General features: G+C 41.6%; 2 protein-coding genes across 2 annotated transcripts in view; one reads left to right on the forward strand and one right to left on the reverse strand.

Moving 5' to 3' along the window:
• Window positions 1-4636, forward strand: part of m1ap (meiosis 1 associated protein) — a 50949-nt gene extending 46313 nt beyond the window's left edge. Inside the window, exons 7-11 of the mRNA XM_034105682.1 lie at window positions 1-17; window positions 815-957; window positions 1635-1750; window positions 1867-1939; window positions 3715-4636. The exon at window positions 1-17 is cut by the window's left edge and continues 47 nt beyond it. Of these exons, the coding sequence (XP_033961573.1) occupies window positions 1-17; window positions 815-957; window positions 1635-1750; window positions 1867-1939; window positions 3715-3963 (598 nt within the window). The 3' untranslated portion in view covers window positions 3964-4636. The remainder of the gene's footprint in view (window positions 18-814; window positions 958-1634; window positions 1751-1866; window positions 1940-3714) is intronic.
• Window positions 4637-8484: 3848 nt separating this feature from the next.
• dok1b (docking protein 1b) lies at window positions 8485-24014 on the reverse strand. Its single transcript, XM_034106172.2, has 5 exons — window positions 23654-24014; window positions 13618-13923; window positions 12480-12573; window positions 11771-11943; window positions 8485-10702 (listed from the first exon to the last, which is right to left on the reverse strand). Exons 1-5 carry the CDS (start codon window positions 23708-23710, stop codon window positions 9386-9388), a joined length of 1947 nt encoding a protein of 648 aa, XP_033962063.1. The 5' UTR covers window positions 23711-24014; the 3' UTR covers window positions 8485-9385.
• Window positions 24015-24616: the final 602 nt, after the last annotated feature.

Below are 24616 nucleotides of genomic sequence, written 5' to 3' on the forward strand. Positions count from 1 at the left end.
TGCAGCTGGAGGCGCAGGTCCGTGTGTGTGTGTGTGTGTGTGTGTGTGTGTGTGTGTGTGTGTGTGTGTGTGTGTGTGTGTGTGTGTGTGTGTGTGTGTGTGTGTGTGTGTGTGTGTGTGTGTGTGTGTGTGTGTGTGTGTGTGTGTGTGTGTGTGTGTGTGTGTGTGTGTGTGCGTGCGTGCGTGCGCGCGTGCGTGTGTGTTAGAAAGAGATATTGTGAATGTACAGTGCTGGAAAGTAACTAAGTACATTTACCCAAGTACTGAACTATGAGGTACTTGTATCTACTACATTTCTGAAGCAAATTATGTACTTTTTACTACATTAAAAAATGTATTTACTATTGACTTTATAAATTCATTTGTTGGCACACAATACAAAATTGTGAAAAACTTTTAAAATGTAATAATGGGGTATGGATTAAACTGTCCAACATTATATTTTAGAGACTGATACAATTAATGGGTTAACAGAATATTAATTGGCTGCAATTTTGCTAAGAAGTTTCTTGAAAAATATTTCACAGTTTATGTTTCTTAAATGTGAAGATTTGATGCTTTTGCTTTTGTTTTTACAATATTTTTAAATATTTCAAATGTTTTGAGTTGTTTCTGCATTAGTACTTTCACTCCTAATAATTTAGGTACAATTTCACACTTGTACTCAAATACTTTACTTAAGTAACATTCTCGATACAGAACTTTGACCTGATATTGAGTATTTTCACAGCGTTGTATTAGTATTGTTACTCCTTTTCCACCTAAACATATCAGTCCTTGTGAACGACTGCATGTGTGCACGTGTGCTCCACAGGTGTGACCTCCCACTACATCCTGCAGCCCTCCCCCTCCCTCTCCCTCCTCCTGAAGCCGGTGGTCTCCAGAGAGCTGCTGCTGCCCTGCTCCCTGCCCGCCCTCCCCCTGGAGCCTGCAGCCGACGCCCTGCACACCGTACAGGTCAGCTGACCGCAGCTCATGGCAACACAATACAGAAGTACACAGGCAGAACTCAAAAAGCAGAAATAGATTCATTTGAATAACCGTTGTGAAAACTGATACCAGGAACACATGGGAAAGCTGTTTCACTGAGGTAGTGTCTGCACAAACAGAAAACCACCTGGAGACACAGTATATATACACATTTATAGATATATGCAGTTATAATGACACAGATGAACGTATGTGTAAGAAATACAAGCATCACAGTACGTTTTAAAGACACATACTACCAAAAATCAATAGTGTTGTTAGGGATTATTTTTTTCATATTTAATGATTTCATCACCCTAAAATAAAATGTAAATCCTAAAATTGACCATATTGGATTTAATTAGAGTCTTTTTATTATTAAATTAACTTTCTTTAATCGATATAACTCCCTTAATGTGCAGCTACATTTGGCTAACATTAGCATAATATTTTTTTCTCAACATAGACAATTATTTGAAGTTTGAATAACATTTCAGTACAAAATATCTCTCAGGATATTAAATATAATTTAGGCAGAATATGGCCTTATGTGTATGAAGCTCCGTGTCCTAGTTGTTCATAGGGTTTATTTTAACAGGTGCACACTTTTCCAAAGCCCTTAAACCGAATATAAGACAATCAAATGTGTTTGTTTCTTATGTCAGGGATGTCTCTCTCAGCTGGATGAGGAGTGTGTGTTCAACCCTCTGTCTCTGAGCAGTAACCTGTACCAGCACCTGAGGAGCAGAGGAGCGTGCTCACAGCCTCGATACCCATACAGGTAGATGGAAATATGATGCAAATACATCTGTGTGGCCTTTGAGATCTTTTTACATCAGTGTCATTACCTGGATGTAATGGGAGTGAGGTCAATGATGAGATGATTGTTGATTCCAGGCTCCAGACAGCGGCACACAGAGAGCAGGCTCAGCCAGCAGAGGGGGCTAAAGCCAGCAGACAGCAGCGACAGGTAACACACACACACACAGCAGTGTAAAGGTCAGGATGTGGTGCTTATAGAAATTAGCACCAACCAAATGTCAACATGGGTAAACACGAGCAATTTGACATAAAGAATATTTGTATAAACCCCATTAAGATTATTTGCTTTGCTAACTTCCTCCTCGTGTCTGTCTTCTATATTTACTCAATAGAGGGCAGTGCTTACAGACAATTCAGAGCATTATTACATGAACATAAACAATGTAATATGTGATCAGATGTATTTATTAGTTTTCTTCTGACTCAGATCAGTAATACGAACAGTTAGTCTTCCTTTTTTTCTAGGAGTGCATAGGATTTACTAAAACTCTTTCAAATACTTTACCTCATGACCGTTTTACCAATTTAATATTACAACAAAATGAAATGCTTATGAGACAAAAACAAACAAGCTAGTAAAAAAAACATCCATATAAAAATATACTTGCATTAGATTTATGGTCAAACCTGCCATCTCTCTTCCAAGGGGATCTTTTACTTCACTTTTTTAATTGTATCACAAATAAAACATAATTGCAGTAATAGAAGTATGAATAATTACAAATGTCTCCTCTTTAATTTGTATATTCAACGGGGGAAGGGGCAAAGCAGGCATAAAGATAGACACATCAGGACCAATATATAATTGAAATATTGGATCATTTGAATAGTTATTTAAATGAAACTGTGAGATGTTAAGTGAAAGAATGTTAAAGGCATCTGGAACGGGACAAGGAGACACTGATTTTATAAAAGAAGTCACAAGATTAAAAGTTTGTGAACCACTCGGTAATCTTTAACCACGTTTAGTATTTTTATAAGATGACCATGAGTTATATGTAAATGTTTAATCAGAAACATAATGTTCTTCCGCTCTGCTTTTGTTTCGTTCTGTTCTTTGGCACACTCTGTTTGTATTCTTATCATAATGTTTGTACATTTGTACCAATGTATGTCTCTGTTTCCTGTCTTAATCTCTCATGTTCCACAAACATATCCCACTCCTTGTTTTCTTCTTCCTTCTTATAAAACCAACAACTGACATTAGCATACAACAGATACAGGAATGAGATAGCAAAAGCCAATGGGATTTGACCATTTGATTTTCCAACACCACTTTTTGTTGTCTTTTGAAGCACAAATCCACTTGCCAAAGGTACAAAGCTAATGTTAGAACACTAAGAACAAACTACACCACTGACTTCCCGTTACTAACACTAAGCTAACGGTGGGTTACTGTTCCGGGTGATGAAAACAAGAAGTCAACTTGTATCTGACATCATCCTTTTTTAAGACACTTTACAGCTTCAACATTCACCTGGAAGTACGTATTTCCTGTCAAAGAACATAATGTGAAAGGCTTGTGTTAACCACAGTATTTATTTCAGGCATCTAACCCAAAACACATACAAAAACCCTTTGACTTCAAAACGAAAGGAACCAAAAGTGTTAAAACGCTGACTCATTTCCAGGTTGTAGGACTCATCTCTGCAGTTCTCTATTATTCAATCAAAGATTTTCATTTCATTTCAATCTTTATTTCGAACAGATTAAAAAAATAACAAATGTGAAAAACAGAATACCGTATTGTTAAAATACAGTATTTATCCACATGATAATATTTATATATTCAACAAAAAAAAGTGTTCATATTAATAATAATAATAATAATAATAATAATAATAATAAAAAAGATAACAATATATACTAAATATCATTTTGAGTAGAAAACCTGAAATATAAGTGTGTGTTGTCTTCACTCAGCCACAAAACCAGGGGCGCCAACTAGGAATGAGCAACAAGGTCAGAGCCACTGTGGCCCCCCTGCCCTCTGCCTCCTCCCACACCTCCTCCTCTTCCTCCCTGGGACCTCCTCCTGCGAAGGCCTCTCGTCGGGCCCTGACTCTCCTCAGCAGCAGCAGCAGCAGTAGCAGCGGTGGGGGGAACCAACGGGCCCCGGCCCCCTCTCGTCAGGAGGAAGACCATGATGATGAGTCCATGGTTATACAGTAAGAACACTGGGGGGGGGGAGAACCTGCCACTTCAAAGGGCTTTCCAGTGACCTACGGTAATGCTTAGTCAGGACATTTCTGTAATCGGTCCCCATTGTAACGTTGGTGAGTCATCAGGCAGCTCATAAGGGCTTTAATGACTTTAACAGGAGGGAAACACACACTAATGTGTCTGTAAATACACACAGAACACACACACTGGTTTCCTCTGTATCTAATCTCACCACAAGAATAGCTAGATCTGATTTTAACCACCCTCCGTGCGTGAGAAAGGAAAGTCTTTACATCGCTGAGGCAAGAAGAACTTCCAAAAATGAACAATGAACGAGGGAAGAAAAGATTAAAAGAGGGGAAACTGTAGGACTATGGAAGCCTGGAGGAGTCAGAAATATTGAGGCAACAACTAAATGTCCATATTTCATCACCCAGTTACACACAGCTACTAAAGAAATGTAGAAAGAGGTTGCAAAATGATGCATAGAGTAGAGACGGACTTATGGAAAACACACATATGCACATTCCATTTCCATTTTGCCCTTAAGCCCCGGCCCGAACACAGCTTCAGTGTTTTAATGAGACAGAGAATAAAGCAGCAGACAGAGGGGCCTCTCTGCTCTCCGTCACCCCCACAGCGAGCTCCCTCTCTGGGGGTTGAAAGGCAGCGTGAGGGCGGTGGATGGAAGGAGCACAGACCAGAGATCTTTTTCTTTTTTTTTGTCGTATGTTCTTTAGATTTGACATCATATGGTTTGAACATTTCCCATTGTGGGTGTGAGATTGTTAAAAGTATACCAGTCAAACATATTCACGATCATACGCACTTATTGGTGAGTCAGACACTCCCTACGTCACTATTATTAATTTATTCTTCGTCATGGCGCTTGATCACACACTTAATCAGTGTCCCGCCATTCCACCCCCATGTTGAACCTTATAACACTCGAGACTACTACCAGCGGCGAATGACTTCCTGACGTTGTGATGTCACAGGACTTCCTTATTCGCGGATTTACATCCACAACGACCCTTTTGTCTCCGGGGAGAATGTGACCGGACCTCCAAAGTTGCCCACTGACATTTTACCCACTTCTCTCTTCGCCGTCTCCGTCCGTATTCAATACTTTCTTATTAATCACCACACACTCAGAGACATCGAGTGTGTGAATTTCGTAAATGTGTTCAAATAGAGCCGCTCTGTCCGCCTAAAGGTCAAAAGGCCGAAGCCAAAGGACGACAGACTCCTCGTTAAATGTCAAACAAAAGTGTGCCTATCTGTGTTTGCAGATTAATTCTAATGTCTTGTTGTTGAGGACATTTTCAGGTCTTCAGGTTTTTTTTTGCCGTTCTAAGAAAGTTCTTTGTTCATTGTCGTCTTTACGCCTCCACCACACAAACAGCCTTATCTCATCTTGCTGACTCATTGTTGTTCCCGTTCAGCTTTCATGTTGTGTGTTCTTTGAATTGAGCTGTTGTTTGTTCACTATGTAAGTTATTTAAGGATCTTGTATGTCCGACATATTTATTAAACTTCTCTCAGATTTGTATTTTAACATTGTGTGTAAGTGTGGATTAATAAATTGTATTTATTTCCTCTACTGAAACTGCAACAGCATTTTTGACTAATTCTCAGCTTCTATATCAGGATAATATGATTGCTGTGACTTCCTGCTTCATAATGTACCATTTCCTCCTCTGCAGAAGGAGAGAAAACTCTGTCAGACTCGATGTGTCTCCCAAACTAATACACTGTCTCTTTCCTGTGATTGTCCTCTCAACGACAGCACTGAGACGAACTCAGCAGCAACCCAAAAGAGCCACAATTCACACACAGGGAACAGGCAGAGAATAGTCGGCCAGAGTGAGAACAGAAAGAGGAAGTGATTTTCGGTGAGGAAGTGAGGAGGTGAAGTGAGCAGGTACAGGAGCTGAACTGTAATGTCAGATCTCTGAAAGATCTAGAAAATACTGGAAATCTCATTAGCTGATATGGATGCTCCAATCTAAAAAAGCCTCCACAATATGTACACATGAAGTCAGACTGGTCTAAGAAAACTTCTCCCTACAAAGTACTTTGCGCAAATAATTGAACCCCCTTAGTTTTGCATAGGCATCCTTTTAATTTAGAGGCAACGCAGCGACTATCTGAAGGACGATCACTTCCTTCAGATAGCGCTGAGAACAGAGTGAATGAAACTCTCTCTCAGACACGCATGACTGGGAAGGTTTAAAAATAAAAGCCGGTGGTCTGCAGAGCGTGGAGGAAACCGGGCAGTTTCAGGTGCGTCTGATGGCAGCTGCACCAAAACTCCTTAGTGTGCGCAACACAAAGAGCTCATGTTTCTATTTTTCACGTCCGCTGAACTGAAAAACAGAATGAGGAAATGCAGATTAGTTTCAGGGTGTTTTATACTCAGAAGTGCAGCTGACAGGTGTGACATTTGGTCTGCGTTTAATTTCTTGACATTTAAAGAACTACGTCACTTTTGAATATTTACTGTATTTCTCTAAATGCTGTGGCAACTAACATCACTCCTCATTCTAAGTGTTGCCGTAGCAGACTGATCATAAAACAAAAATAGCTGCTGATGTCTTTAAGGTAACATCATTGAGAAGTTACGAGGAGTCTTAGACTCATCAGTTAGTGAGATAACACTGGGTTTACATTACATCTGCATCGTTTTTATAAAGCATATTTTAGCGTTGGGTGGCTTGTTTCATTGGCCATAAGCGAAGATAAATGTAGACGTAATCTATGTTTAGATAAAGTGTGGACCGAGTGACGGAAAGAATACACAATGGTGAGGATAAACAAGCGGCAGGAAGACAGTGTGAGACATGATGAAAGCAGCTGAACTGTGTGTGTGTGTGTGTGTGTGTGTGTGTGTGTGTGTGTGTGTGTGTGTGTGTGTGTGTGTGTGTGTGTGTGTGTGTGTGTGTGTGTGTGTGTGTGTGTGTGTGTGTGTGTGTGTGTGTGTGTGTGTGTGTGTGTGTGTGTGTGTGTGTGTGTGTGCAGAAATGCGGAGACCTCAAACCTGCAGATAAAACCGTCTGGCCAAATATAGCGTCATGTGGCTAGAAACAACACATACACACCCACACAGGCAAGTGGAGCTGCGTCTGTTGAATTGTATCAAGCGTAGATGTATAAAAGCGGTTCATCGGTTAATTCACACTTTTGTAATGTCACGTCTGCAGCAACACATCTTGACATTTCGTCAAAAAGTGAGAAAAGTCACCGAAGTAGATGTGAAACCATGAAGTGCGATGTGCTTTCAAGATGAGGCGACAAACCTTGAACACACAATCTCACAGGAATGCACGGTGACATGGTAGCATCAGAGGAACGTCTGCCGTCAGTCCCCCCCCCCCCGACTCTCCGTACACTGAACAAAGTGGGCAGCAGCAGAGGGCTCTGTGTAGCCGTCACACACTCACCCCCATCAGAAGGCCATCGAGCTTGAAAATCAAAATCTTATCACAGTTAGAGAGCCGTAAAAAATACATTTGTGCAAAAAACAATACAAATACTTATTGAATGGTTGAATGCTCCTTGCTACGTATGAGCTGAATCACATTTGAGATAAAGCACATAACAGCTATTACAAAATAAATATTCCACTCGGTTCTACAAACACTGTTCCACTTTATGACCATAAACTTGGTCAAAGTCTCCGCTTCCCCGACTGTAAAAGAATAAACAGCGCTTTGGATATTCCAATGAGGAAGTGTTGAGCCATATTAAAGAAGTACTGTTCTGCGTGCCTCTTTATCTTATGAGTTCACGCAGGGTTTAATGAGAAAGACAGAAGTTTGTCGTCGTTTCTGTTTTTCTTCCCCTGCTCTGTCTGAAAGAAAAGGGGAGGGGGGGACGAGTCAGGAAATATAGCCTAGATGTGTAATCAAGATACTTTTGGAGGACTTTCTGGACGGGACAGTCCTCCAGCAGCAGGTGGGTAAATACAGAAAGGGGATAAAAAGGGATGATGGGATAAAGAGCATCAGTGACGGGAACATTCTGTACGTGTTATGCAAGACAAGCACACAGACAGGTTCATCCAGCCAGCATTCATCATGTCAGCATCTTTTCAGGTCTTTCTTTCTACTTCCTTAGTCATCCTCAGCCCAGGATAATCACCCTCTTTTTCCTTCCATCTTCCTATTTTTCCATCTTGTATTCCTGCCCTCCTCCGGTATCTCTCTGCAGTTGAAATGCACGGCGTGTCCGACACAAACCAGCCGCCATTAACTGTCACCAGAGCAACCCAACAACAGAAATAATGCAGAGAGACGGAGAAAAGGAAGGAAGAAAGAGAGAAAGTCTTTGCTCTAAAAGGCTCCACTTGTAACGGTCTGATTAAGTGGTTGGAAACTGAGCGGAGTAACAAAAACAAAGCGTGGCAGAGGGAGGGAGGTGAGGTCACACTGTCCTGCTTCAAAACAGAAAAACACCTTCAAAAGATCCGTCTGATCGGCTCCTGGTGGGACACACTCCTCGTTTACAGATCACCGAAGGACAAATATAAACCTTTTTGGAGCCATTTTTATTAATAGTTATATTTACAGACAGCACAGCTGTTTCTGACACATACACACTGACACATTGCCGGGGATTGTTAGCTTCATATTTAGTTTTTCTGTCATTAGAAACATAAAAGTTTCAATAATATTGTGTTGTGCAGGAAGTCACCTCTGTAATTTAATGACGACCATGTGACCCACAGGACCTATTTACGACCCATTTATGTCTCACTTCCTTTAAAACAGTAGCAACAATGTTTTTGTATTTAATGTATCCTCAGAGGCAACGACACATATTAGTGTCCTCGGCTGCAGATGTTGTAAATCCCCCCCCCGCTCATTGAGAAGATGGATCAGTCCAGAATGCACAAATAGAAAAAGCCAGCTCCTTTTGTTGAAGCCTCAAAGATACTCCGGACCTAAGCAGTGCAAAAACATGTTTCCTAGTAACTTCATAAGCACGGTGGATATTTAATAAAAAGGAGCCAAGCCGCTCTCTCAGCTTGTTAAAGTGAAGCCTGCAGGCCGGGCTCCTTCTGGCACATCCAGACGCTGTGTGTGCGATGTGTGTTATAGAAAAGTGGCAGCTTCCCACCACACTGTGGCTTGGTACTCCAGTTATGGGTTTGACCATGCAAACACCCACTCTCTCTTTCTCAAACACACACACACACACACACACACACACACACACAGGGTGGCCCTTCCATAGTCTCACTCCATGCAGCAGCCATGATCTTATAGTTGTGCTTTGATCTACTTCCAATAAATCGACATATCGCCAGTCCACAGTTTGAAGAAATGTTACAAAAGCTGCAGGAATAAAGGCCACGACTGAGTGTTCTGCATTTGCACTTCTCCTCTTTTCACAAAGGGGATAAAGGTTTGGTCTGTTAGTCCTCGAGTCAGACGTCTCCCAGGTTGTCGTAGATGCATTCAGGTGATCTCAGCGAATCCCACGAGTCAGCAGGTGGAGGTTTCTTCTTTGACACTTTGCTGTACAGCTCCTGCCCCGTGTCCCCTCCCACCCATAGATTGTTGTTGTTGTTTACATTATTGCCTCCATGTTTTCCGGGGGGCAGCGGCACCGGCTCCTTCTTCATCCTGCCGGGCTTCGGGCCGGTGAGGGGTTTGGGCCACCTCGGTGCGGGGGGTGGAGGCGTGCCGCGGCTCTGGGCCGGCTGCGGGGGCGAGTGTTTGTGGGGGTCTATTGGCTTTGCATGCGAAGCAGTTCTGTAAGTTCCTTCCGGCCCTGAAGGGGCCGCCTCGTCCTTCCTCCTGTGGATGTGGGGCTCCAGGCAGGCCTCGTCATAAATTGTCATCCCTGATTTACCGGTGGAGGCGCGGCCCTCTGGTTCGTCGTAGATGTGCTCCAGACGCGCAGCGGGAGGCGTTAAAGCTCCTTCTGTCTGACCTCCTGGGGGCCTCCTGTTACTGTTCCCCCCTCTGCCCCCCCCCGCGGCTCCGTTCAGACTCAGTGCGCCCGTCTTCTGGCTCAGCTCCAGGCTGATCCGGTCATACACGTGCGAGTACAGGTCCGGCAGCTTCCTGCCTCCCAGGTGATGATCCCCTTGAACTCCCGGAGCGTCATCTCCTGCCGGTCGGAGGCGGGGGGGGGCCACAGGGTGGGTGCTGCTCTGGCTCTGAGCTTTGATGGTGTCCACGGGGTCGGAGTAAAGGCAGTCTCCGGCGTGCAGAGGCAGGCGCACGGAGTCTGCCGGCTCAGAGTAAAAAGCTGCATGTTCATCAGCACCTTTCGCTGCCACCTGACCTCTTGGAGACTTCACAGGGACCCCCGCACTTCCCATAACGCCCATTATGGCTGGAGGTTCTGGTAAACTCCTCCCCTTTAGTCCTGTTCCTTGCCCCCTCCCTCCTCCTCCTCCCCCTCCATCTCCACCCTCTCTCTTCCCCAGCACTCCGTCAGCAGAGCCTGGTTTGCTGCCCCCTGAATCTCCGTCGGCCTCCCGGCTGCTGCAGCTGCTGCTGTCCCCACTTCCTGTTAGGCTGCTGGGGGGGGCGTTGCGTATGTGCTGCAGGGACGACGGGCAGTCGGGGTCGAAGTTGAGGGGGCTGCTGAGGTGGCGCTCCTCGGCCTGGACCTTCTGCGACTGGATGGCCTGGTCCACCAGCGTGAAGATCTCGTTGCCCTGCTTGGTGTCAAAGGTGAAGTTCCCGGGGCCTGAGTCGCAGCGTCGGCCGGCCTCGAAGGAAAACATCACCTAGAGAGGGATAGCAAGGGGGAAATGTTTTAGTGTGAAAGTGAGCGTGACATATATATATATATACACTGAGGTGTCTGAACAAAAGCCAGCTGAACTAATGGAGCCAGTCACACAAGTCGCAGCTTTCCAGTCATCACTCATTTATCATTTTCCTGGCGCTCAGAGGAAGCCTGCTTCCTTCTCCCACTGAATTTCCACTTTTCTCAGCATATCAATTGTATTACTTCACTGCTTTCACTAACTGAGAAATTATGATTCAAACTTTCTTCCCCTTGTTTTCTTGCATACATATTGGTCACAAAAGACCTACACATCCAATGTATTTATTCTTCTGGGTGCATAACATCAAAGTTTCAGTCTCGGAAAATGCATGAAAAGTTGAAAACCATTTTTTCAGACAAACCTGACAGACCTTTAAAGGTCACCAGTCATTTTATGGCCTGGGGACTCATTTATAAACGGTGCGTACGCTCAAAAGATGGCGTACGCCAGTTGGTGACGATCCGACCTCCATGCTGCTACTCTGGTTCAAACTGCATCCACCAAACAATATGATTTATCTCGACCTCTCCAAAAGAACCAAAATCTGACACGGTGGGAGATGTCTTTTGTAGCTGTTCCGTCGTCATGTCCTGCGATCTTCTTCATGCAGTCAGTCAAAATGAATGAATGGGCGTTTATTTGACTATTTTTAGTCAAATATGGGCGTTACGTGAAGGCCGCAAAAGCTGCGCCGCATTTCGAGTAGATTGTGATTTATAAAAGGGAAACCAGCGTAGGACGTGCCGTACACAAGTCCTGCGCCGGTACGCAGTCTTTTATGAATCGGAAAATGTCTGTGCGTATTTATTTGCTTTGTCCTACGTAAGCAACCTTCCCACGCAAGGCTTTATAAATGAGGTCCCTGGTCTCTATATCTGAAGCATGTAACTGACACAAAAACAGCCACTGTAAAGCTGTAAATACCCTCTGTGACGGTAAGTCTCTGACCACACTGCAGCTAAAAGCATCATCTGCACTTCCTAACTACCATCAATCGCTTATAACATATAACATATAACCCACCCGGTCCCGGCCGTATCTCCGCAGCAGCTTGTAGGGCCACGCCAGAACGTCCCTCTTGGTCTTCGGCTCCTTTAAGATCAAGATGTCGCTCTCGGCCTTCAGCCAGTAGCTGCCCGTCATCCCGCAGCGCTCTGACGCCTCGGTGCGCTGCACGCTCACCCAGAACTCGGTCACTGGAGATCAAAGGAGAGGTGTTTTTGCTCTGGTGTACTTGCATTCTCTTTTGTATGTCTAATGATTGTCTGTAATGCAATGCTATATTTTCATAAGAGGAGACACTACAGGTTTTTGACCAGTAGATATCATAAAACTTCCCCACATCAAGTTATTTTTGTTTTAATAAAAGCTTTCTGAAATGTTATGTTTAAATATACAAATGAGTCATTATGCTACATTTGGGAACTATCTAACTATCTTAGCTTATGTTGGAATGATTACTTATTATTATTAGTAGTAGTAGTAGTATTACTGCATGTGAATTCAACCATTGATATTCACTTCATTTGACAAAAACTTGAAAAACAATAAGTTGACAATTATGTTTTTTTTAAGTTTTATGTTGAAAAATTTAAATGATTGCATTATTTAATATGTTATGTTGGTTAATTTAGGAGAAATCCATAGTTTTTCTTTCCACTAGTCTGAACAATTAAATGTAATGTAAACAAAAAATAACATAAATGAACAGCACACAGTTGAGAGTCCTTACCCTCCTCTCTGGAGTAGTAGATGAGGTTTTCAGACATCTGCAGGTCGAGGCCCCCTCCGTTAGGGTCTGCAGCCGCACTGCTGCTGCTGCCGCCCTGCACACACACAGACACACAATCAGGACTTTCACAATATATTAATTCACTTGTTGTTTTGGGGAAATCTTTCCTGTACAATCACTGAAAGGAAAGGCAAAGCATGAGAGAAAATGAAAATAAAGAGTGAGTGTGCAGCAGAGAAGCGGATAAGGTCGTCCTCCTGGAAGCTTCCTCTGGCTTCCTCTCTGCAAATATGTCTAATGATCATGTGTGTGTATGCGTGTGTGTGACTGCACAAAATGGAAGCTGTAGCCTGTTTGGACACCCCAGGGGCTTGTGGGAAATGTTGGAAGACACACAAACAAGACGCTGCCAGTTGAATGGAAACTTTAAAACTGCGATTCCTCAGCTTTTCCCACCAAACTAACGGCCCGTCTACACTACAGGCATCGGAAAATGCTTTCAACGCTTCGCCCATTCATTTGAATGGGGTGACGTAGAAGATTTTTAAACTTCGCCGAACTGCATTGTGGGGAGCATGGCATGGCTTTGCAAGCATCACGAGCATCTATCGGCATCAAAAGTTGAACAATGTTCAACTTTTGAGGCTCGATGCTTGGCATCAGCCAATCAAATCCCGCGTATGCAAATCTGACAGTACAAGCGCTAGCCAATCAAACCGCGTGTATGCTGGGAGAGACTACGCAGGTCATTTCCTCATATTCAAAAAAATGGAGCGGTAGTGAATCACCCGGTGCTGTATGATCAGTCTCTGTTCATCTACCGGGATACAAACCGGAGGAGCCAGGCATGGAGGGAGGAGGCAGAGACAGTGGGTGGAACTGGTAGGTTTTCGCCTGTTTGGGGAGTTTATATCCAGTTTACTTCGTTTTAACATTGCTATTGCTTTGTATGCCGGGGGCGGGCGGGAGATTCCTGATTGGTTGTTGGTCGCCTTGGGCGCGAGAAATCGCCAAGCCTCAGACACGCCCAGCTTCGAGATTTGTTGATGCCTGTAGTGTAGACGGGCCGTAGGGAACTAGTTTTTCTTTATTTAAATATTTTTGGGCACATTTCCCACATGAAGAAAGAAGAACATACCTTAAAGGCGATGTCACACATGGTGTCCATCCAGTCCTTGGTGGTGCTCCTCTCGGCGGAGAACACGTGCGTCTTGTCGTTGGTCTCCACGCAGAAGGCCGACATGTTCTCTTTGGGACAGCTCTCTGTCAGCGCCGGCAGGATGGAGATGCACTCGGACAGGCGGATGATCTTCTTGTCGAGCTTCCTGGACTTCTCCGTGGACCCGCTCCCCGAGCCTCCGCCGCCCCCCGAGTCGTAGAACTCGAGGCGGGCGATGCCGTTCTGGCTGGCAGGGAACAGGACGAACCAGTTCTTCTTCCATTTCTGATGAGAGGGTCAGTAGAAAATATTAAAGCTCCACTGATTATTTATTATAACTTTTGAAATAGCCCTGATTTCATTAAAGATCTCCTATCATGATATTTTTAGGCATATATTACGGGTCTCAGATATTTCAAAATATATAAATAACATGTCTATGATGTGTTTTGCTCAAAATACCAAACAGATCATGCCTTTTAGACATCCCTCTATTTCAGGCCTGTTACAGAAGTGCTGATTATGGGTCCTTAGCTTGAAAAAAAAAGAGAGGAGGGGGAGCTTGTGCCTGCTCAGAATTCTACTGCAGATACAGCTAAATGCTGCCGTGATTAAATGCCATATCATGTTCCAAACCACATCAAGGATTATTTCTGAAACAGTATTGAGCTCAAATGCTTTTTCTCTCAAACAAAGACCATATTACATCCAAAACACGTCGCGCATTGTTTCTGATAGCGACGTTTCTGATAGGGCCGTGGGTGTAAAGCACATATTTATGTATAAAAGACGTCAAAAAGGGCATTTTGCATGATAGGAGACCTTTAAGACTTAGCGGAAGGATGCAGCATGGAGCAGATGGAAAAATGGAAAAGGCCTTGGCAGTTTTGTATGTATTTATGTCTATTATGTGTATAACAACAATAAGGAACACATGTTTTGTCCCCCTAGTAGACCAGCATCTTACATCAAAAGGCTATTTATGAATGTTGGAAGGAAATAACAGGAAGAAGAAGAGGTTGGAAAACTAATTTCCCACTGTCCTGTCCAGTCTAGGGATTTGCATGTGGTTTGTTTAGAAAGCTACGGGGAAAAGCTAAATGCAGAGTTCGCTAGACAATAATCAAACACTGATGAAAAGGGAAATGGAGGAAATGTTACTGTTTGAAGTCCGCAGACGATGTGAGTCAAAATTATATTTTCACATTGTTGTGTTACTTCTACTTTACTGAGGCCTAAATTAGGAGGTCTGCTGATTAATATAAAGCAGTTTGAGTCAGAACGGATGCACACATCATAGTTTCCTGTACAATCAGCAGCAGTGGTCCACAGCTACAGAATTACTGCTGTGGTGAAGTGAGCATGCAGCTCATCACAACTTGAACTGAGAACCAAGTTAAAATAATCTAGGGCAAAGGGCAAAACATTTCCCAAGATTCAGGGTCTTTATTGCTACCCTGCTGGGACCCAAACGAAGATGTGCACGCAAAAGAAGTAACAGCTCTGTGAGAAATGATAGGGAAGAGGTTCAAAATAAACCGGGTCCAAGCTCTGTGACAGGTGCCTCTCTCCCTGAGGACAGCGGCGAGGAAGCAGCAGCTAACAATGACCTCTTCCTCCCCAGGGACAGAAAGGTACATGACACACAATGCTGAAGAAGACGCACAGCCAGTGTGCAGCACTCCAGATGTTCAGTGCTAACAATGGACGTGATGACACACTGCAAACACTACAGAAGTTACTCTACATGTGATTATAACCAAACTGAGTGAGACAGCAGAATTAAAAAGCTTGTTTGCGAAGTCCCTGTAGTCCCCCGTTAACACTCTGGAAGATCATGACATTTGTTCACGGTGTGTGTTTTCTCCTGACATTCACTCAGAGCAGAGCATGTGACAGGAAGGTCAGAAAACCCTTTGACCTGCGGGGGAACTCCTGTTAACTAGAATGGGACCTTTTGAGAGATGTGGGGGAACCAGGTCCAATAAGCAGGAGAATTGCTAAAAAGACAATTATTACCAAAAAAAGCTTTTCTGAAACAAAAAGTGCAAAAATGGAACCTGGGAGGTCCAATAAAAACATTTAACTAAAGCAAAAGTACACAGAGAGAAACTGAAGCCTCACAGCAGCTCAATAATGAAAATAAATGTGTATTAAAATATCTATGTGTCCATTATTTTCAATACCATTTGATTCCAGTCTTTACATTGAGAGTATTCCCTGTCATATATCTTAAAGTCAACATTTGGGGACTTTTTACAAACAAAGGACATTTGAAGATGTATTTATAATAGAAAATCGTAGGTCAAGCGCTTTTTGTATGTTAAATTCTCATCTGCAGAGTAACTAGTGCGTAGTAGAAGTATACAGTAGCAAGTCATAGAAACACACACAAAATAAGTCATCAGTAAATAAATATACATATTTACTTTCAACAATCGGGTTACTGTTACGTTTAAATGGTTGCAATTTAACAATGAGCACAAACAAGATGGGACTCAGTTGAAGAAGTGTACACACACACATAAAAGCCAACTTCATCAATGTTTTACTCAGACACACACACAGTTTCATAAGTGAACGCACTATGAGCCGATAAAACTAACTGCCAGAAAAGACAGGAAATGTGTGGGACTGTCATTACCGAGGATTCTCTTCACTTCCTTCTTCTGCATCCAGGTGTGTGTGTGTTAATATGTGCATATGTGTGCATTGTTGTTCCCTTGGTGCATTCTCGACCATCTGTTGCTGTACACAAACGTGCGATTGTGCAGTTGTACACAAATAGGGTGTGAAGCATTAACTTGGAGGTGTGTGTGTGTGTGTGTGTGTGTGTGTGTGTGTGTGTGTGTGTGTGTGTGTGTGTGTGTGTGTGTGTGCGTGTGTGCGTGTGTGTGCGTGTGTGTGTGCGTGTGAAGCAGCTGCTCCATATAAGGCAACAGACCGTTATCAGCCGCTAATACACCGAGTGGAAATTATGCAAAAAAGGATCCTGACAGAGATATACTTCCTCACGGACGTCCTGCCTGCTCACAAGAACATAAGTGTGTGTGTGTGTGTGTGTGTGTGTGTGTGTGTGTGTGTGTGTGTGTGTGTGTGTGTGTGTGTGTGTGTGTGTGTGTGTGTGTGTGTGTGTGTGTGTGTGTGTGTGTGTTTCTCGCAGAGCCCAAAAAAGACATAGCCTTCTCTGTAATAACAGCCGATGTGTTAGTAATCGCGTTTCCAAATTGACATTACTAAGAAAGGCCACTAAAGACACTTCTTTAGATGTGTAAATGGAATGCATTTTCGTAAGCGAGTGCATATTTTCAGCTCATATTTGTAATAAACGTGCCAAAAGCAGATCAAAAAATGTCCACGCTAAAAACCCATTTTGTGATCCTCCTGCCATTTTAGGCGTAAATGTATGAATTCTATTATATCAAACATTCAATTTAGAGCTCTGTCTTGAAAATTGTAGATTGAGGCACTTTCAGAAACATGCAACACATGTATTGTTATCGCTAACCATTGCCATACCCCATGATGTAGAAAAAGAAATCCTGCTAGCATGCATTCAGTATATAGAAGAAAATGTATGATTTGTTGGTAATTGTGATAAGCAATGATGTGTGTTAAAACAATAAACTCAGAGACGTGGAAAATCATTTTCATTTATACTATTGTATTGCAGCTTTGGATGCAGGGGATCAGAGCTGTGTTTACCAGTGAAGTTCAATGGGGATTTTTTTTCCAGCACGTGAGATGTTACTGTAACAAATAGGGGATAGTATTCCAGAATGTGTGTGTTTGTGTGTGTGCATGCAGACCGAGTCACTGGGACAGGTGGACATTTTTCCACACAAATACTCAGGAGGTCTGACTTCCGCTGTACATTGGGAGGGGGGCCAGCTAGTGCAGCTAGTGTGTGTGTGTGTGTGTGTGTGTGTGTGTGTGTGTGTGTGTGTGTGTGTGTGTGTGTGTGTGTGTGTGTGTGTGTGTGTGTGTGTGTGTGTGTGTGTGTGTGTGTGCACACGCACGTGTAGGCAGGCACTGGGGGTTAATGTATGCTTTCAATCACAGCTCTAGTGGGTAGAAATCAGATCCCTGCAGGATCAATGTGGACCACACACACACACACACACACACAAATCCGGGCAAGAAAGTAAATACATGTTTTTTCAAAAAAGTGCAACTGTTTTTTTAAACTAGACCAAAACATTAACATTAAATATGGAAAAAAGTTATCACTTTTTTTTTAGATTGAATCAACACCTGGCTGCTTCCTGCTTTTGTCTGCAAAGTTAGAAAGTTGTGCATACAGGGTCATAAAAAGGTCATGGGAGGAGGACAATGACAAAGAAGTAGAAGGAAAGATAATTGAAACAAAACAACAGCATGTGGGGAGAAATTGAGAGATGAAACGAGAAGCAATGAGGAAGACAGGAAGCGATAATTAAAGAGAGGAAGGAGGGTTGTGGAGGAGTGGCAGGCTAGGGAGAGGGCAAGATAACTTTGGTTACACCGCCTGCTCAGGAATACTCCACCCTCAGCCTCCAACACAATATCTCAGTGAGGTAGATCCCCCCCAGCATTCCCCCCATATGTGCTGTCACAGCCCTCCCACTCCTGCAACGTGTGTGTGTGTGTGTGTGTGTGTGTGTGTGTGTGTGTGTGTGTGTGTGTGTGTGTGTGTGTGTGTGTGTGTGTGTGTGTGTGTGTGTGTGTGTGTGTGTGTGTGTGTGTGTGTGTGTGTGTGTGTGTGTGTGTGTGTGTGTGTGTGTGTGTGTGTGTGTGTGTGTGTGTGTGTGTGTGTGTGTGTGTGTGTGCAATTTGTATGTATGATTGACGTGAATGAAGTGTGTTAAGAGAGAGAGGCAGACCGCTGCTCTGACCACAGTCCTCTGCTATGTCTACAAAATACATCTCTCACATGTCAGGACTGAGTTTGGCTGGTTTGGATTTACTATTGTAGTTTGTGTCTACCCGAGTGAAGTAGAAATACATCTAAATGTTTTCTATAAGTAGTATATGTTTTGATTTGTTTCTAACGTATAAATACATTTTATTTTTTAAATACATGTATATATTTTTAAATGTTGTATTTATGCTATTTCTTGCTATGGGATTATGTTAACAAAATGATGTTATCAAATAAAAATGTATAAATATATATATAGATAAAATATCTATATTTTATTTTGTATTTATTAATTGGTTTGGGATCCTCAAAAGTGAAGTTGTTCTTGTTTTTTTATTGTATCACTTGTTTGTCTTCCTTAAAGCTAAAACCATAGAGAAACGTCTATAATGTGCACATGCCGCTCTCCTGGTCTGCAGCACGTAAAAAGCTATTTCTGGAGCAGGCAAATATTCCAAGAGAGATAATGAAGTCCAGAAGTAGGTCAGACCAGTGACAGCATGCTTCCAGCAGCACAATGAAATGTGATCAAGAACCAAAACCAACTTTTTCAGAATGGAAAACAAATAAAAGTATACATTGCCGTAGTCTCAAGTCACTGGTATTGAAACAAAACCAATACTATTAATTAATATAGTACAATTAATATATTAAAAACGTTTTTGTTTAACAAACTGTACAGCGTTTACCTAATGTCAGAGAATGATTTAGTGTAATGGAGGAACATGAATAAGCATTTTTTATGTCGTCACAGAAACGGCTAATGCTAGCATGATCAACCCGGACATAAACAGCCGGATATATTTATATGGTGATAATCGTTGTAATTTACTTGATTGAAAAAACAGAATGACTTTGATAAATTCAGCTTTAATTTTTGAATGATATGCCCAAAACGTTGACTTTACAAAAACAGGAAATGATGAGCAGATTGATCGGTGAAAACATTTAAATGGTAAATGATCCGTTCATCATGCAGCAGGCTCATGGTAGGATTGTTTTTAACGTGTATTTTTAGTCTTATTCATTCAGGCCAGAGCTACAATTTGGTCCAAACAAATGCCCTATAAATAGACGATGTTAATGTGACGAAAGGAATATGCAAAGTTAGGTTGATTCATATTGACAAGCAATAGGGAAAGAATGAACTATGACTCAGGAAAGAATACTACAAAAACTATTCCATGCACTGAGTAATATCATTGTAATAGCTAATCGTTGTTTCTGCTTCATCAATTCTTTCCATTTAGCTTCACAACATCATGCCGTTGTTCCTGAAAATACGCCCACTGCAGAGTATATATGGAGAATTACACACTTTTCATACGTCAAGTTAGTTATTCATATTACAAAAGATTCGGTGTTTCTTTTCTGAGAAATATGATTTAACGTAGAAATCAGACAAATCCCATTAATCCATTAGGCAGTGATTACTTTTGACAGTCGTATAAGTCTAGCCTCGGGGTGTTTCATTCTGTTTCACCCTGACACACCTCGTCTGTTCAAGTGTCTGCCTGCTCCTGGATGAATCTGTCTGTCATCTGCCCTCATCTGCACACGAAAATCACCGTGAAACTAAAAGATGTTGTAGCTCCAGGGTGTGACACAACTACAAACTACAGATCCAATCACACACAACTCTACCTTCAAATGGCTCTGCGGTCAGTTTAAGCTGCACATTAAAAACACATGACAGCTCTACAAAGTGTAAAAGCTGTAATTACAACAGCATGAAGTTTAGGACGGACCTATTGTAGTGTAACCACACTGACTGCATGCACACAGCCAGACAGTTCAGACAGCAGCTCCACGTCACCACACATCTCTGGCATGCTTTGGATGTTATGAATACCTTTCTGATGCAATGTGCGTCGAACACAGATCCATTTGTTTCTAAGTGTCATGCTGTGGTGTTCGAGAGCAGTCCAGAAGTGATTTTATATCAAGTGTATTCATCTCGTGGAGTTCTACCTAAGATAATTTATCTTACTTCTCTGGAGGGGCTTTCACAAGTTTTACTTTTTTTTTTTAATCGGATGATGCTGTCATTACACATAAATGTCTCATCAATGTTTAAGACATCACAACTTCATTGAAATGCAATACTTATACTTGCTAAATTAAACCGGGAAGTTTAAATAAAAGCATGACTACATCAATTAATAAGTCATATTTTACTATGTTAGTATACCAAGAATGGTTAATGACTAATAGCAGAATTCTTATGAATGTTGTTGTGCGGGGGGCCAAAAGGTCAAAGACATCTCTGTTTATTTTCACTAGAAATCATAGAGGCAAAAAAATACTTAACATAAATATAAACACAACGGTTTTGTTTTATGTGAGGAAATAAAATAACTAAGGCTTATTTCTTTCAAATTCTGTGTATGAACGTGTTAAAATCTGTGGTATTGAGCACTTGATAACCCATTTAGCTGACAGGTGTAGCATATTGCTAATTAACACATGATTAATCAGGTGTGCATTGGGCAGGAACAATACAAGGACAATTAAAGGGGCAATATTATATCATCTTGGTGCTCAACAACACAGAGTTGGTTCACAACATGTGAAAGAAATGATCAACCATGTGTGCATTGAAAAAAGTCTTATTTTTTCAAATCATAACATTTGTGAGCAAAATCAAAAGTGTTTAAAAGGAGTTTCTATTGATATGAGAGTGAGAATAGCTCCATACAGAAGTTGTATAGCTTGAACTTGTAAATATTATAATCTATTGTTTCAGCTGGATACGCAGAGCTAAACAAAGACTGAGATAATCGGATGAATCAGATTCAAAAATTCAAGACCTAAATTTGGCCCCGAGAGGGAATTGGTATAGCGATAAAAACAACAACACAGGGCATGAAACACAAGATATAAAGCCACAAATACACAACCACACATTTCAAAAAATAAAAAAAGTGCTGATACTTAAAAGGTGAACACAGGTTCAAGGACACACGTTAAAATGTAATACATCATTTGGGAATATTTCAAATCAATTCTATTTATTTATTTTGTTACTTTTTTCTCGAATACTGTTAACAGGATTGGATATAGACAGAAGATACTAAAATCACAAGTATATGAAGTGTAAGCCTGCTTTCTAAGCTCTATAACAGAAACCTGGGTCAGACGTTGCTGCTGCACAGTAAGTCACATTTTCCGATTAACCACATGGGAACAAGCCTATATGAGTGTGTGTGCGTGGGTGTGTGTCCACTGACAGCTCTAAAGATTGCATAATTCAACAGTAAACCTAAAACCAGTTTCAACACTTTCAGATCTGCCAGCTTCCTCTACTATTCCTTTTACTGGGCTGCTGTTGTATCCACTTCTGTTTTACTGTGAAAAGATAACGTGTTATTTATGAAAATATTGAGAGTTGGTTTGTCCGTTTTCTATTGTATTCTCTACAGTTTATAGAAGGCATTGAAAGTGTGTTTTGGGAGTGTGAATATGTATTGTGGATTGGTGGGTTCAGGGCAGGAAACAGGGCCAGGAGGTTTTGTTGATGGATGTCATATGACCAGAGAGAGAGGCGGAGAGACAAAGACCCTCTTACAAATCTGAAGAGTAAATGAGTTCTTATCTGGCTGCGCACCCAAGGCAAGGTTGCACGGAGGCCATGGAGTGACACAAACACACAGACACACCCCCAGGTGTTATCTCCTGGTCCACTGCTGCTGTGTGATCAGAAAGTAAGTGACTACATACAGTCAGAGGTGATAGCTACTAAAGTGTTTGTAATGGTGTGAAGAACAGGTCTAAAGACCAAGTGGCAATATGTCTGCCATACGTCTGTTTCTCTCTACTGTCTCATCTTTCCGACTCAATATTCCGTGTTGTGCAGCATTGTATGTGTTTATTGTGGAAAGTCATAATGCATTTTTAATTAATTTTAAATGCGTGCAGATTACAATTCAAAACATATAGTCCCCCAGTTATTTTCTTTTTCTGTCAACCGATATGATCAAAGAGATAGTCTAAGCCTTCTCTACTAATACAAATGTGTTTTAACTGCATTTACACATTGATGAATCGTTTGTATATTTGTATTATGCAAGTTATTGTACAAATGTCACGTTTCATCCCTAGTTTTTTTATCATTGTTTTCGGCTTTTTATTTACTTATTTATTATATAAACTTATTAGGGAAATTGAACATGTGCCGGAATCCCTATATCATATATGCCTATGTTGTTTCTCTGGACACATGACTGTACTGTTTGAATGCACTTTGTAAAAGAAAATAAGTAGTAAAAAGCAACTTTAATAAGTTGATGTGTCACCAGCTCTCCAACCCATCTCTTCCCTCTCTCTGACCTCATTCACTTTGCTTTAGCCCGCTGTGGCTCCATGTATCTTCATATCTACTGAATGTTCCTACAGTGCATTCCAGCTCATTAACACACTCACATGCACACACAGATGCACAGCTGGTTTACTGCAGACCACCACATCAAAACAAGACCAGATCATTAGACCCTGCTGTAGCTTCCTCTCTGCATACAGTCAGTTTGCAGGTCTCCCTTGTAAAAGAGATCCATGATCTCAAGGGACCTATCTGTCTAAATAAAGGTTTGAAATGAAATGAAATGAGTTTGAAGAAGCTGGGCACAATGACTGTAATTGCACCAATATGTGCTCCATTAGTGACAACAACTAGGAAATGCTCAAAGTTGAAACACTGAAAAAACAGTACTTCTGCTATGCAGAATTGCAGAATTTCTATTTCTCATAAACACATGGTAACTCTATGATTCATATAATGTTCCAATAGAGAATTAATTCATTACATAATCGTTATTCAACATGTTACTATTTCATTTCTATAAAGGACAACAACAGTGTTCTTAAAGTACACACTTGCTGTTTCCTTTCCTTGTCTATGCTTTTTCGATAACGTCCAAATAGAAAAATATAGTTTTATTGGCCTTTGGATATTATACAATAGTTTATTTCTTCATATAATAACGGTTTATTACATTCCTATTACTTGCTACGTAGTTTTTGTTGTATGGCATCCTTTATGTACAATGGTCACTGCCTACAGTTATATGTCCTCATTTCGGTTAAGCAGAGTAACTGTTTCTTTATAATTGGACTTACCTTGCCAAACTTTTGATGCTGCACATAAAGTTGTCCCTCCTTAACGTGGGTGTCCATGCCCCCCAAACTCTCCAGGGCCACCCTTCCTCTAAAAAGACGAGATTTGAGTTGAACTTGACTGGACGAAAATCACTTTTTAGAGGTTTCTTTCCCCCTTAACAACTTCCCTCCTCCTTTCACTTCCGCTCCCCAGCAGTTATAACGCATGTATCGTACCGCTCGCGCACAGTTAAAGGTGTCATGGTTAAAAGAAAAATAAAAGCCCAAACAGTGGCTGGGTGGTCCGACAAAAGTTAAATAGTGTCCAAAAGTTGTCGGTGGGTCGCCTATCTGTCGCCTCTCACTCCTCCTGCTGGGCTGGACCACTACAAAGCCACTCTGCATAGATAAGGTAAAGCTTCCGGTTATAACTTTCAGAATAAAAGTCTGATTAATGAATAGATTCAGGGGCATTCTGGCAAAATTCAGCAAATTTTAATGTGGTCTAGGCTTTCAGACAATGTCAATACAAAACAGATAACCTTAAGGCTCATGGCATTTCAATGTATCTCCTTCAAGTGGGTAAAACAAAAATGGTATATTCTATTGGATACTCAAGAATATTACGAGATTGTAATTTGGTGAAATCTGTGTTTTTTGTAAAAGCCACACATCATCAGGCAAAATACTGGTGCCTGATGATGTGAGGAGCTGAACCTCTACTTAAAATATCTGTTAAAAGCTGCCCTACTTTGTACGCCACTTGAAAATAGTCTGGTAATCTCACAAATGTACTTTTAATACCATAATAACTATGTGTGCACTGAACTAATTAGAGGCAATGCCGTTATGCAGTTAACACATAGGCCTACCAGGAACAGGACAACTGGTCTGACCATTGGAAGTATCAGTGCTATTTATTAAACATTATTATTTAGACAAGATTTTAATCCAGGAAAGTTTGAGACATTTTTCATAATTTGT

The sequence above is a fragment of the Pseudochaenichthys georgianus genome, chromosome 18 (assembly GCF_902827115.2).
Source record: "Pseudochaenichthys georgianus chromosome 18, fPseGeo1.2, whole genome shotgun sequence".
NCBI lineage: Eukaryota > Metazoa > Chordata > Actinopteri > Perciformes > Channichthyidae > Pseudochaenichthys > Pseudochaenichthys georgianus.